The following is a 15,528-nucleotide window of genomic DNA, read 5'->3' on the forward strand; positions in this document are numbered from 1 at the left end:
GTACGGGGCTGTGTTGTGGATTTGTGCTGGAAACAGTGCTGGTAACCCAGGGCTGTTTTCGTTACTGTTGAGCAGGGCTCACCCAGAGCCAAGGCCTTTTCTGCTCCTCACCCCACCCCACCAGCGAGGAGGCTGGGGGTGCACAAGAAGCTGGGAGGGGACACGGCTGGGACAGCTGACCCCAGCTGACCAAAGGGCTGTTCCATATGGTGTCATGGTCAGCATATAAAGCTGGGGAAGAAGAAGGAAGGGGGGGACATTCGGAGTGATGGCGTCTGTCTTCCCGAGTACCCGTTATGTGTGATGGAGCCCTGCTTTCCTGAGGATGGCTGAACACCTGCCTGCCCATGGGAAGTAGGGAATGAATTCCTTGTTTCGCTTTGCTTGCGTGCGTGGCTTTTGCTTTCCCTATTAAACTGTCTTTATCTCAACCCATGATTTTCTCACTTTTTACCCTTCCCATTCTCTCCCCCATCCCACCGGTGGGAGTGAGCGAGCGGCTGGGTGGGGCTTAGTTGCCGGCTGGCGTTAAAGCACGACAGTCCTTTTTGGCGCCCAATATGGGCCTCGAAGGGTTGAGATAATGACAGGTTTGACTGGAACGTGCTAGATCGAATTTATAGCTGTTATTGCTGTTCAGCTATTAATTGGCAAGCTCCTGTACTTGCCCCGGGGCTTGCTTGCCTCACTGTATATTAGAGTCTAGTGCTTGTTAGTGGCTGCTTTTTGGTTTCACTGCTTGCTGTGCTGCTGTACTACTGATCATCTTACTGTGCTGTGCCTGGGAACATGTTGATAACAGCAAAGGCCATGCGCCTGGGCTGGCAGATGGCCAGGGCATCGCTGCTGTTTCTGTGCTGCTGTACTGGTCAGGCTGGAACTCCAGTGTGAACTCGAGTCAAAGGGACTGTGACCTGTGGATGAGTCCATGTGGGAGCAGGACACCCCAAAGTGCCTGTTGCCATGAATAAGTCCACACCAGAGCAGGTACATCTCGAAGTGTCTGTGGCCGTGGTTACGTCTGTGCCGCAGCAGGTATACCTCTGAAGGGCTTGTGGCCCAAGGATAAGTCCATGCTGCAGCAGATACACCTCGAAGCATCAGTGGCTGTGCATGAGGTCATCCTGGAGCACCTCAAAGTGTATGGCCATGGATAGGCCCATGTTGGAGCAGGTTTACTTCTGAAGGGACTGCAGCTGTGGGTAAGGCCATGCTGGAGCAGGTCTATCTCTGAAGGCATTGTGGCCCATGGAGAAGGCCACGCTGGAACAGGTGCACCTCAAAGCGACTGTGGCTGTGGGTAAGTCCATGCCACAGCAGGTACACCCCTGGAGAGACTGTGGCTCACAGATGAGGCTCCACTTGGAGCAGGAACACCACTAAGGGACTGCAGTCTGTGGGTAAGTCCAAGCTGGAGCAGGGGCAAGGGGAGGAGTTCATTGCAATGTTAAACCCAATGGTCTGGTCCAAAGGGACCAGGGGTGGAGACTGTAATGGAAATACCTTTAAATTGTTGTAACCCGGGATTTGAGTTGCATGTTACAGGAATTACTATAGCAGGAAGCACCTGAACCAATGGAGGACAAGCCTTACAAGAAGCAGTGCAAGTACAGTAGTGACCTGACCTGAGCTGGGTTTGGTGCCCAGTAACTCCACACAACACAGCACCTCTCCTGTCCTGAGTGACCACCATAAGAGATGGAGCCCAAAGTCATGGATTAAATGAACTCAGTGGACATTTGTGGAAATTTTACAGACATTTTACAGGGGTGGTCCATAGACTAGGGGAATGTTATCTGTGTTATCTGTATCAAAGAATGGGAAGGGGTGTGGTGGTTAATGAGGATGTATTGCATAGTGTGGAACCTGAGTACGACATAAATGGTATGGAATAAGGGGTGGAGAATGTGCTGGTTTTGGCTGGGGTAGAGTAAATTTTCTTCACAGTAGCTAGTATGAGGCTGTGTTTTGGATTTGTGCCAAAAACAGTGTTGATAACACAGGGGTGTTTTAGTTACTGCTGAGCAGGGCTCACACAGAGCCAAGGCCTTTTCTGCTCCTCACCCCACCCCACCCCACCAGCGAGGAGGCTGGGGGTGCACAAGAAGCTGGGAGGGGACACGGCTGGGACAGCTGACCCCAGCTGACCAAAGGGATATCCCATACCATGTGACATCACGCTCAGCATATAAAGCTGGGGGAAGAAGAAGGAAAAGGGGGACATTTGGAGCGATGGCGTTTGTCTTCCCAAGTAACCATTATGCTCATGGAACCCTGCTTTCCTGGAGATGGCTGAACACCTGCCTGCCCATGAGAAGTAGTGAATTAATTCCTTGTTTTGCTTTGCTTGTGTGCGTGGCTTTTGCTTTACCTTTACGAGTTTTCTCACTTTTACCCTTCCCATTCTCTCCCCCATCCCACCAGGGGGGAGCAAGGGAGTGGCTGTGTGGTGCTTAGTTGCTGGCTGGGGTTAAACCATGACAGCACTGTGCATCCTCAACAACTTTTTCCCCCAACAGCATATGGTCATTTCTCATGGAAGTAACAAACATGAAAAAAACCCCCATGAAAGTTTACTTCTTTGCAGACCTGATATGCATTTATTTCACAACTCTAGGATGCAGGGAGGAGAAAAATGGAAATAAAAGAACAACCCAAGAAATGCCAACCTGTTCTTCTAACCCTCAAAAACTCACCCTAGAGCTTTTTTCCCATTCACAACCAGTGAAAGTCCCCCAGTAGGAAACCCTCATGGGAAAAGCAGGAATGGTGGGTATCAACCAGAAGACGTTCAGGTCAGCACATGACCCACCAGCTTCTGACACCATGATCTGCTTAGAGCCAGTGCATCAAACCAGAGCTACTTCCTGATGAGAAAGTGCAGGGAGAAACCTGCCTTGTGGGTCATATAGCACTTGCCCGCCAAAGGGATGACTGTAATCACCCTCCATGCAACAGCTATCCTGAACCTGGTCCACAAATGAGCTCTTGTTATTTATCAAGAAACAAGTGTTCAGCCAAGGTATAACACGTTTCTACTTCTCTTAGCAAGTCTTCGCTAGTGATTGCTTTGTTAGAAAAAAAATCTACAAATAAACAAACATCTCTATTCCAACATTCCTGATTTTGTATGAAGCTAAGATTTGATATTTCAAGCACATCTTATATCAAATCACCCTTATATCCTGACCTGCTACCCTAGGCTAAACAGCCAGTCTCAAACAAAGAAGCCTTTGTGAATTTGTGACAGCCACCCCTGACTTTCATTCTCCCTTGTGTGTTCTTGTAAGGATGAGCACGCTCACAGCAACACTGCCTGTGACAGACCTGTAACCGATCCTCCAAATCATTTACATTGCCCTCCTTTCTACTGCACAGGATCAACACTGAGATACATAACCCCTGTTCACTGTTTAGCCCATTGTCATCTTCAGATCTCAACCGAGTCAGTGCTGGCTCTTACAAACCTCAGCAGCAAAAATAAGCTGCAAGTACTCTGTCGGACAGCCTGAGGAGCACCGCTGCATGTGACTTCACGGTGAATCATATGGAATATGCATATACATATGGCAATTTTGCAGAGTTTAGCAGGACTTTGGATTAGGCAGATCAAGCTTTAAAGCTAAAATACATTAAATGATTGTACAAGTGCACAGGGGCCAAAACCCATACCTAAGCCTGGAATTCTCAGCAATGACCTTGTGCTATGAAACCCCTGCTACACCCTGCCATTAGACAACAGTTTTATACGATTGCTTTGCAGCTTCAAGGCAAAAAGCATCTGGACTGTAAGTAGCTAGCATCTAGTTAATGCAAAGTTTCCTACACAGAGGGAGTTAGTGACTTCTGCCAGGAGGTCCCTTACTGAGCACAATTCAGGGCAATCATTACAGGGTAATGGCTTGGTTTTTCCGCCCTCAGCAAAGTCCATGCGAGTTTTGCACCAAAACTTGTACTGCGGCAGTTTTGTACTGGGGATGATGGGACAAGCAAAGATGATTAAAAGGTGCTTTCCAATTAAACAAAATTACCAGTGTTTGTGGTGCACTCCTGAGAGGTAAAATTTTAATGCATCACAAACTCAACCTGGTAAGTCAGTTTATAGCAGGACAAACTGTACAGGATCACCAGGGCAACCCACCAGATCCTCAGGTCATACACGTGCTGTGAAGTCACCAGGCTTCTCAAACACTGTTGGAGCACACACACCACATCCCTCCTCCACCTTAAAGAGATGGGAATCATGGTCTTTGCACAGAAATTCTCCAAGACTTAAGTCCTCTTCCTCCAAACTACCACTGTCCTGATGAGAAATTTCTCTCCAGCTGCTGGGAGTTGTTGAAGCCATGGCCAACCTGATCCTTGTCCCTCAGCAGAAGCAGGCCTTTTTGGACATATTTCTCACTCCCTGTCTCTAGCAGACTGATGCCTGACAACCCTCACTCTGCCAGAATCCCTCACCTGGAGCATTGAGCTATCCTGTGGAGATTTGTCACGGGAGGACAGATAGATGGAAGGAACCATCCCCTTCCCCCTTGTCTCCTATTGCAGGCCACACAACATCGGCCAGCAGAGGCTGGGAAAAATTAAGAGTAAAACCAGTGGAGGTTTTGGGAAAGACAGATCACTGATGTTACTTATAGCTTTTAACTGCATCTGAAACCCCTGTCCTGCGGTACTCTCAGCATGAACAACTAACTTTCTGAAAGCTGCATTTCAAATTGTTGTTTGTTTGGTTTTGCTGCACTTAAGGCACTGTAGTCCCTAGTGTGAATTTTCTTGCATATGTAAACTCCACAGAGATGTTTATTTTTAAAATTGCAATTTACATATCACTTGCTTATGGACTGCCCCTTTTGTATTGAATTGCATTTTTTTTGTTGTTTATTTCTAGCTTATTTGAAGTTTGGTGCTTTCACTGTTAATTTGTTTGGGGGGTTGTTTTTTGCAAATTGCTTTTCTTGTGTTTTTCATTCCTGGTTGGATCACTTCTGTATCTCAATTACTATAAAATTATTTCTGTTGTTTAGCTTATTTCTGTCCTTGCTGAATTGTTAGTCCCCTGCCAGCACCCTGACACTGTCCTTCTGGTTAACAGATTTGCTGGCTGTTTTAGGAGGGCATATTGCTAGATGTTCCTGAAATAATATCAGACGTTTAGAGTCTGCAACAGCATGAGGGCAAGTGATGGCCTACATTCATCCACAATCTGTTGACAGGTATCTCATCACAACTTGCAAAGCTCTACTATCCCAGCGTGCAGTTGACAAGCCACCTGCACTAGAACTGGTCATCCAGCTTCAAACGGCAGCAACAGCCAATTCTGCCTGATGCTGGGCTCCTCCCCATGCTCTGACAGCTGAGGGCAGAGGAAGCCCTTCACATCCTGAAATGTCTGCTCTCACCTGCAGAAATTCTGGGCTATTACCACTGGTTCTCCTGTGACTACAAAATGATGTGATCCTACTGCTGTGCTTCTTGTTCCACTTTTCAGATCTGCAATTCAGATTAGGTCAACATCAACACCTTTTATCAGGTTAACAAAACCTATCAGAGATGCTTGCATTTCTGTATCAAGTACCTGCAGTGATCCATTATCATGAAGTTTTGCGTATGAGTAGGTATTTCAAAGGGCCTTCCAAAGCCTCTGTCTACATGCACAGGAACAGCCCAAAAGACAAATACTTCGACCACAATCTCCAAAAGCTTGCAATGGGAGCCACAATTATTTCTCCCGATGGTAATCTAAATTGAGCAGCACAGTGAGCAGCAATGTGAATGTTAGCGACAAAGAACTGAGCAAGAGGAAGACAATCTCAGAGTTGAGCAGAAAAACACAGTAAAATGCAGACCAATTTCTACATAGGTCAAGTTTCCAATGATGCCAGAGGACCTGATGCAAACGGCATCTTGCAGCTAAATTGGGAATGTGCCAGTCACAGTTTGGATGACATAAGTGTGGTCTGCAAAAAGTGCTCTAGATTGGGAAGAAAAGGTCACAGCGTTGTTGAGGAACTCAAACTGGTACCAGCATACCCCTAGTTTCTGGAATCGCATCAGAAGTTTCAGAAAAAATGCATTCAGAAAAAACGCATTCAGAAGTTTCAGATCTCTGTTGTACTGATAGATTCAACAACACATTAGGGTGCTTGTCTTAGTACCTTGCTCCTGGATGTACCTGGTCAGTTTGTTTCTCCTGTGTGTATTACATGAAATATTCAAGGCTGTGTTTACATCAGCATACTTTTCTCCAGATTTTAAGCTTTTAGTTTAGCTATAAAAAGTGTAGATTAAAGGCAGGAGCTTTCTGACAAAGTCCACCGTATCTTCTGTGCCACTTTTCCATGACAGGCTCTATGCCTGTGATTTCCACCTTGACTTTCTCAACCATTCAACAGGATATTTCAACAATTCACAGTAGTTCTAGCAGCCTAATTAAAGGCATGCCCTGATTTCTTTGCTTTGTGTTTTTTTTTTTTTTTTTTCCATTTTAGCACATGTTGATTGCTCTTATTATTCCACTTTCAGTTAATTATCTTCTTGACCCCATGTTAAAAAAGTAACGATATATCTCTTTTTGCTGAATTTGCAGAAGTCTCAGCAGAAGGCCTGGAAAAAGTCAGTCACACAGCTTACATTCCTTCTAGTTTGATCCATGAAATGTGTAGAGGCAATTTTTTGGTTTACTCCATGAATTCAAATCAAGTTGCTGATTATTCTCAACCACTACTGGATGACATTTAATCCTGCCTTGCAAGGTTCCTACAAAACCCATGCCTCTATTGGCTTGTTTTGGTTCTAGCTCAAAGATCCAAATACAAAATTTCATTCTTGTGCTCTCTTCCGAGGGGCAGGCACTGGCAGGGCAGGAAAAGCAGTATTCCACCATAGTTTTCACAAGACAGCAGTCCAACTTTAGCGTAATACTAATCATGGCAGTTATCTTTCAGATGTCGAAAAGGTAATATGGAATATATGCTATGGCTTATTTACTAAAAAAGAGACATCAGACACCATATGAATTTTAAGATAATTTAAAGGGAGTCTGTATAAAGTGTACGACCTGTATCTCCAAAACTATTTTTTTTAAATCATGTAGTAGACAACAGATAATACACACTTCACAGCATAAAAAGAAATGGGAAAGATTAATACACAGCAGGCAAATGATAATTTCTTTTTTTTTTTTTTTTTTTTTTTTAGATTTCATGCTAGTCCACAAAACCTTTCCAAAGGGTCTGCACACTTGGTATGAGTAGGCAGATATGATGAACAGAATTTGTTTGAAAGTAATTAAGAACTGATAACTGTAATCCTGATCAGCACTTCTTCTTCAGTTGTTTTAAGTGAACTAGAAGAAAAAAAAGTTTAAATTTTCTTTCTTACACAAATGTTTCATTTCTTTATCTCAGCAAAAAATGCCAATAACCTACATCAAACAGTGAAGGAATTGCTTTAAAGCAAAGATGACAGAATCCCAAACCAAATTCTCCCTTTTTGGTTGTGCACAAGATTGTCATGCACTTGTCTTAAGTTAACATTTCTCAGACACCTTTCAATTGCCTAGAGACTTCTAGGGCACTTGCTCTAAAAAGACATAAGTCTGCTGTGGGTCCTAGCACATTTCTGCTAGTCTCCTGTCAATATCTCTGATATGCAGGTCACCTAAAGTGTTAAGGCAACTTGATCCAGCCCTCAGTGACAAGATAAGCATCATTAAGAAAAAGATGCATGTACTACAGATGGTATTTTCAAAGCATTTCAATTCAAAAGTAACAAACTGCTTTTGGATATCTTAAGCTTCAGACTGTCACACTGAAATATTGAGCACCATTCCCACAAAGAACAGAGCATCACCCAGCACTTATGCAATCCGTGGAAAGATATTTCATCTTATGCTTCTCCCTATTGAGCAACTTGTTTGCAAGCTCATGTAATGCTCTACAGAAGTGCTATGGTAGCTTGCTAGTGATCAGTGTCCCCTGTGTATGTGGAAAAAATAAAAACAGCACTGAGGTGCTTGTTTGCATTCATGCCTACCCACATTACTAGAGTAACGCTGATGAAAATTAATGCAGTTAAATTAGTTATACTGCTCCAAGTGTGTCTCGCTATGCTTCTTAAATCTATTGTCACAAGCAAATTTAAGATAGCTGGACAACTCCAGGAACACTAATCAGTGATCCAAGTCAGAGAGCTCAGAGTCAGTCCCCCTGTCCGACTGCTCACTAGAGCTTATAAAAAAGGGTTGGAAATGGCATGGGTTGTTAAATCAGGAATGCTTTCTCTCAGTCTATATCCAATTACTAATACAGAACCAAAAACTCCTAGAAAGAAGAATACTTGAGGATAATGACCACCTTTCAAATCATAAGCATACAAAACAACTTCGTTTGACAGAGTCAAATTCATGGCAAGATTCAGAATTTATTAAAAATTGAAGATTTTGCTACCTTGCTGTCTAGAAATTTCTTTCCTTATAGGAAAAAAAAATTAAAAATCAGGCATGAAACACTATTTAAAACCACCTCTTTTCACGCAGCATTTCTTTAACCAATTCAAAGGTCCGAAAACCATTCCACTGTGGTATGGCAGAAGCATATGGTGGTGACAAGCTCTACTCTCTGAAGAATACCCTCCCCAGAGGGGCGCATTTCATTTAATTGGAAAAGTCTGGGGCCTGACTGAAGCAATAACATATGCAGCCTGTCATGTTTCCAACTAGAAAGCTCATTCTCACTGTGGTTTAAACATGAACTTTCCCCCAGCTATCATCACTGAATGTGTTATATTTTTCCATTAAGTTTTAGCCCACTGTTTGTATTTAATCCTGTTCTCCTTGGCAAGGCGCACACATTTTTTAATTCTTAACCACAAATTTTCTAAGTGGTGTGTTGATGTCACTAACTGACAACATGACAAACTTTTCAAAACTTCCAGCAAGAACTGAGGACTTGCTCTGTTGATTACTGCACATCTAAACCAAAACTCAGTCTCTCTCCAAAGGTTTATAAACTGCTATACTAAACGATGGTAGCATCATTCAAGTTAAGGTCAAGATATTGTTTTAACAGCTGATTTTCCAAGTGGTATGTAAAATACAAACAAACATGGGTTGTTCTGCAAGCTATTACAATTGCTTATTTGCGAAAATCTAGGTACTTTTTAAGCCTCCAAATTTTATATTCACAAAGCAGATTGTTGAAATAGGTACTAAGAAGCAGTACCTATCATCAAGATCATCCTCAATGTGCAACTTCCGTGAATACCCCTAACTCTGGTTCTGATCTCAATAAACTGGATTAATTTTATCCAGTGAATCCCTTCAAGGAAGCAATACCCAATACCATGAAAGCATACCACGGAGAAAAGTTGGCTCTACAACATCATTTTACTCAAGAAAAAGTAGGCAACGTTACTTTCTGGTAAAACAAACAAAAGAACTTGCAGGGAGCCTGATGTCAAAGCAGACTGCAGCTCAGAATGGCACGTCATGGGTGAGTGAATACTGGCAGTAATACAGCCTTCCTTGTAGCAGCTTTCTGAGAATGTGTTACATGTCTTAATTTGATCTAAGCCTCATTGTACAGAGGACTTTTCTGGATATTTTGTCTCGCATGCACGTGCACACACACACATTTTGCCTTCAGTTTAACAGCTAATACTTCAAGGTGGCCAAAAACGTACACTCTTATTCAGGTTTTACTTTAGATGTATCATGAAGGGCAATAACATTAATTAAGCAGAGATGATGGTAAATGAAAAGCTCTACTAGATAGCAACACCAAGAGGATAACCATGCCAGAGATGCTGTTGTCTACCTGCCTGAATGCAGAGCTGCTGTCTCAACAAAGAAAAGCTGCTTCTTCCTCACTGTTAGCACAGCTGGACAGATTACTGAACTTCAGGAAAAGATCCCAAGATAATATCAACAGTAACATACATTTCACACAAAAAAATTTACACACAAATTTCTGTTCTGCACAACAGAGGACCTCTTGATTTCCCTTCTTTGAGCTCTCTTGAAAATATTTGGGCTAGGCTTATCTAAAAACACAGGTGGGTTTTGAGGTATGCAATTTTAGAGTGGCTGTATCCATATTTCTTTAGCGGAAATCAGGGCATGTATCAAACAGTATTTTTCTCACTCCTACAGCTAAAAAGTGTGTAATGATAATATGACTTAAGAGTTACTCGCCTCAAAAGGACATTTTTATTGATCTTTGTTTCTTTTTGCACATCCTCCTTTCCTGATGTCGCCCCATCTTAATACTATCATGCTGCACGGAGTCCAGACAGAGTTTATAATGCAACTTAGACTACGTGCTTCAATGCTTCTCAGATACCTGTACTTCCAGAACGAGATAGTTTTAACACTGCTCTAAGACCAGCCTGTACAGCAAGATTAGCTTGAAAATAAACTTTAGGAGCAAGCATGTAATGTAAACTTAGATATCATGAGTATAAAAATATTTAAGAATAGAAATACTATCCTGCAAGTTGTACTATAGAATTTTCATCACTACTTCCATTTAACATGAGTTCTACTTAATAACTATTTTGAGTATTTTCTTTTTAAACCATCAAGGTTACTTTATATAAAGAAGAGTACCATCTTTCTCACAGAAAGTGACAATGTCTCATACTGTAAACACAGCAAAAGTCTCCTCTTCCTTTTAGTCACAGTTCAGTACAAGTAACCCCTCTCAGCTAACCTTGAATTTTATGTTGCTTCTTTAGATGCTAGAGCTGAAAGCATAAGTACATAATACACAGAATGAAAAGTAGTGATATATTTAAGCAAGGCCATACCTGAATACTCCTTCCATTTGGTCTTTGGTGTAGCCTTTTCCACTTTCACCTGCAGCAGATGCATTGCTCTCCTTCGTGCTATTGGGCTTACTTTGATCATTGCTACTGGCTGGTTTTCGGCAGTAAGCGCCTCCCCCAGCAGTACTTCCATTCTTCATAATAGCTTCCAACAAAACTATAAAACAACAGTATATCATAGTATCATTATAGGCATTAGCGATTAAGTCGGGGCTCTCAAGTGTCTTAAATGGGAGCACCACATTGCAAAAGAATAGCTGCTACGTCCTCCTTCCTTATTGATTACCACTTTGTACCGCAAACATTTCTGAAGCCCGTCTAGCAACTCCTTTTCATGGCAAAACCATGGAAAAGTGTTTCAAAATTAGTGGCTGGACTCCCCTCCACCTCTGCCAAGGTAATTTAATACTGGAGAGAATTTGTCCAGGTCCTTCATTTCTAGAAGGTTTTGAGAGGCACTGAACCCATTCTTTGGGGTGAAAAAATCAGAACACCTCAATAAGCAACTGTAAACAGAAAAGAGGAACTAACCTAACACTCTAAAGAACCTGCAAATTATTCCATACAGAGACCAAGCCTATCTCCAGCACATTTCGGTTGCTACAGTACATAGCTATTTGTAACCTGAGCCATTAGTGGCCACAAACTGATGCTCTATACCCAGTGGCCACAAACTGATGCTCTATACCCCTTCCAGGCAATACCAGCTGAAATTCAAACTACTGTTAAATGCCACAGAGAAGTCAGGACCAGCCAACTACATCCAATTCTTGAGACGTGGATCTTGAAAACCAGCATGCTTTTGCTAGATTTTGAAATCTTCTTTCCTTCCGTGTTCAAACAGATCTCAAATTTAGCAGTTTTAATAAATCATCAGACACTAAGTTTTCTTTTTCTTTCTGGATATAAGCCTGTATTTCGGGGGTATCGGTCTTACCAATAAATCAGAAACAGTACCTTTCTAACTTAAGAGACTGCACACGAAGCATAACGTGGATCAAAGATTATTACATAGTCTATCTTCCCTGAAAAGAGATCCCTTCAGAGCAAGATGGCAAACTACATAGGCCAAATTTGTTTCATAAACAACTGAGTTACTATCAGCATAAAAAATGCCCTAATAAAAATTCCCGAAGAAAAATGTCCCACTCACTGTGAAAGCATGTTATAGCTTTACTGTTAAAAACCATTTTCTTCTAGAAGCTAGTGAGAAGAAGCCTGAAGCATTTTCTCCTAAATCAAATTAAAAAATTTCTGCTCTGACTAGCATGGTCTCTCTTAGAGCAGCAGAAAAACTGGGATTTACACACCATCTCGGAGAAGCACAGGAAAGAAAAGAAAAGTGGAGCTTTGTTTAAAAGGAGAAGAACCACTTCCCTAAGATATGCTTCTTAAAACTCTCCAGTATTTGCTTTTACTTATTAATTCACTTATTACCCACTGGCCACAGCAGTCTGAAGTACTGCAGATGAATAGCTACACGCGGCCTGAACAAGAAAGTCAGCTGACTTCAGTGCCAGTCCTGTGCTCGTGCCTGCCTCAGCAAGATTCATCAATTGATCAGGTCACGCTTTTTACTGCAGAAATAAAGAAAAGGCTAACATTTAGATGCTGAGTTGTATGCTGAGGGGATGTTTTCACTACAAATGAAATTAAGTTCTTGAAAACAGGAGAGCTATAGTTGCACTATGGATTATAGCTGAAGCACATATCCAAATATTTGCAACAGTTTATTCTAATATAATCCGTCATGGCATTTAAAGTTCTGAGGTAAATGAAGTAGTAACAACTCCAACAAGGTGACTGTGCAGGCTAAGAACTAATCAAGAACAGAGATTCGAACAGACAGTGCCCTCAGAATGAAGCATTTTCAGTCCAAATGTGCTCCAGACAAGTGATAACAGAAAACAAAATTATTCTTTTTCTGTTCTGTGACATTAGATATTTAATAATCATATCATGTGGGATCCTATCGAACATGACCCTGACTTACCCTCTAGAAATAATGCTTACTTGACCGTTTTGCAAATCCTGCCTTTATATTGGTACTGCTCTAGAAATTCCCCATCCCTGCAATAATGCTTGTGCAAAATCAGTAGTAGCAATAATGGTAGAAATGCAGGTATAGACAACAGTTTGCATTAATGCCCAGTGTCTCTTTCACAGCAAGCTTAGCTGGTAAGTCTTTTCATGAATTGGTTTGGCTGCACTACACTTTCAACATTACTACTTCCTAATCACCTTCTCAGACCTCCCATCCCCATAACAGAGCTGCACTGCTGAGAAGACAGTGCAGGATGCTTGCAAAGGGGGGAAAAAAAAAAAGTTAAATCCGTAAGTGTTAACTTCTTAAGATAGCAGGACAAAGAATATACAAACATGCTATTGTTCTACGCTGAAAAAGAAAACCGTACAAAGGGTCTGGCCCATTGTTTTCTTCAAATAAAAGATACAGTTCAGATATTCAGAAACAACTTCGACAGTTCAATGAGCTGCTGGTGGTAAAACCAGCTGTTCAAACTGTAGTACTAACAGTGTATTAAAGAAAACTTTCACTGTGCATCTAGGTATTTTAAAATAGGACATACAAGGAACCAAAGACTTATTCTGTTAGCAGGTAAGACAACAAATCTTATCTCCACATGTGTCTGAAGGCTCTCTTGTGTGTACTGTTACCTGCTGCTGAATGAAAGATCCTTCCACTGCATTTGACTCCATTATGCACTGAACATGACCCCCACTTTCACTAATGGAAGAACTGTTGAATTCAGAATTCATAATAACACAACACCCTAAAAAACTAAGCTCACATACTCCTGAAAAGTTTGTTTTTCCAGGCAGTATCAGATATAGTGCAAGAAAATCTTAAGAAGCACTGAAAAATAAAGCTGTCCTTAACATAATTTTCTGCCTTCAACTCCAAAAAGAATGGCACCTAAGTTTGAAAAGATCTTATCCATTGTTATCTTTAAATCTACTCTTACAAATCTTTTCCAGACAAGCAATTAGTTTTCATTCAGTTGCAAGATTAATCATTAGCAAATATCATAATCAAACAATATTTTGAACAGCTGAATTGTAAAACAATTGTCTAGCAGAGTGATGTCAACATGAACACTGCTACTATGAAGTCATTAGCTAAGTGTCATTAAATAAGCACTGACCTTAGATTTCACACTAGTAAAGCCTTAAAATAGCACTGCTGCAGTCAGCATATTTCAGGCAGAAGCTTTGTTTAGCAAAACTAAACTTCACTGATGACTGAACTAGTGCTGAATGCATTTTAAATGCAAATGTCGCCAAAACCAAACCACATATAGTATTGTTTTAGAGACAATAGGTAAAACCTGCTCTCTGTCCTTTCACAATCTGCTATACCGTCAGGAGGAGGAAGCTCCCATCAGTACAAGATTCAGCACTACCGTTCTCATTGCTTTTATCACTGATGAAACATCATTTGTGAAGCGGTGGGCAATTGTTCCCAAAATGATACTAAAGATATAACCTATGAAGCATTCATGACTTCAGTGACAAATTGGTACGAACTACCTTCTAATACATACCCTGGAGAGAAAATAAGTGAGCACAGTGACAACTGGGGCTGCACCATATTGTCCTACCACCACATAAAACCAACACATTATGACTGTAAAATAAGAATTTGTGTTAGAACTAAGAGAGCTCACAAAACCTTAACTGTTTCCTTCTCTTGGGTATGTGCTATGACACATTTTCAATTACCTAATGAATTACTGGGTTTTTTTCCAAGTGGACCCCCGCTTAATTTATCTAAAAGGTGACAATGAGATAATGAAGCAGTAATTTTGTTTGTTCTTCATCAGTGTAAAATTCCAGTTCTAATTTATTGCACACCTTCCAGCTCCTGTCCTGAAAACAGGACATTCTGTGTCCTTGCAGCTTACTGCACTTTCAACAGGGCTATTTAAGTGCCTCAAACTTAAAAAAAAACCCAAAACCAAACAATTCAATGATTTGGTGTTGTTTTGGGAGGAAATGGGATGAGTTGAAAAGAATTGCCAACCTCCACAGCTAGAAAACTGAAGCACAGAAATATTACAAGTTTACAGAGTCCCCTGATTTCTAAGTACCTAGTTCAAATCAGGCCTAGGGCCTGATTTTTTTCAGTGGTATTAGGGCATCTGCAATTCTCATTAGCTTCAGATGGAGCTTTAACTGCCCACCAGTTCCACAAATCAGGCCCTTGTTTCAAGCTGAATACCTGAAAAATGAAGCACAAACAATTAGCCGTCACTAATGGAACCCAAAAGTGACTTATTTAAAGTCACAGAGAAACTCTGTGAAGCATTTAGTTTCAGTACACGATTCCCCAGATTACAGTCCACTACCATAACCACATGACCATCTTCTTTTCACCAGATCTGTACCTCATTTGTGACATACTTTGCTAATTTCCACAGTGAATAAAACAAGTGTCCTACAGACAATAGCCTAATTAGCCATCTATTTCTTGCACTGAATACAATGGTGGTTATGTAGTAGCAGTCCTACTTAAAAAAAACCCAAACACTCAAAACATAAATCAGATGGCGGTATCTTTTTTTTTTTTCCCTGAGAGCTACTGTAACTCTTATCTTGGAGGTATAAGATGGTAATAAGCTACGTGAAGCAGACAAAGCTGTTCACTCTCTTTGGTGGAAGAAGCTGAATAGAAACCCT

General features: G+C 41.4%; 1 protein-coding gene across 4 annotated transcripts in view; it reads right to left on the bottom strand.

The window, feature by feature from the left end:
- The window catches only part of DNAJB14 (DnaJ heat shock protein family (Hsp40) member B14), a 30,819-nt gene that overhangs the window by 13,374 nt on the left and 1,917 nt on the right, over nt 1-15,528 (bottom strand). For 3 of the 4 annotated variants that reach the window (XR_012775561.1, XR_012775560.1, XM_075500625.1), the window contains exon 2: nt 10,813-10,987. Coding sequence is in view for 2 of the 4 variants with exons in the window: in XM_075500625.1 (XP_075356740.1) it covers nt 10,813-10,987 (175 nt within the window). In the remaining 2 variants the exon portion in view is untranslated. Of the gene's footprint in view, nt 1-10,812; nt 10,988-14,939; nt 15,071-15,528 lie in introns of all 4 variants that reach the window. The other variant, XM_075500626.1, reaches the window with a different exon arrangement.

Source organism: Mycteria americana, chromosome 4, assembly GCF_035582795.1.
Source record: "Mycteria americana isolate JAX WOST 10 ecotype Jacksonville Zoo and Gardens chromosome 4, USCA_MyAme_1.0, whole genome shotgun sequence".
NCBI classification, from domain to species: Eukaryota; Metazoa; Chordata; class Aves; order Ciconiiformes; family Ciconiidae; genus Mycteria; species Mycteria americana.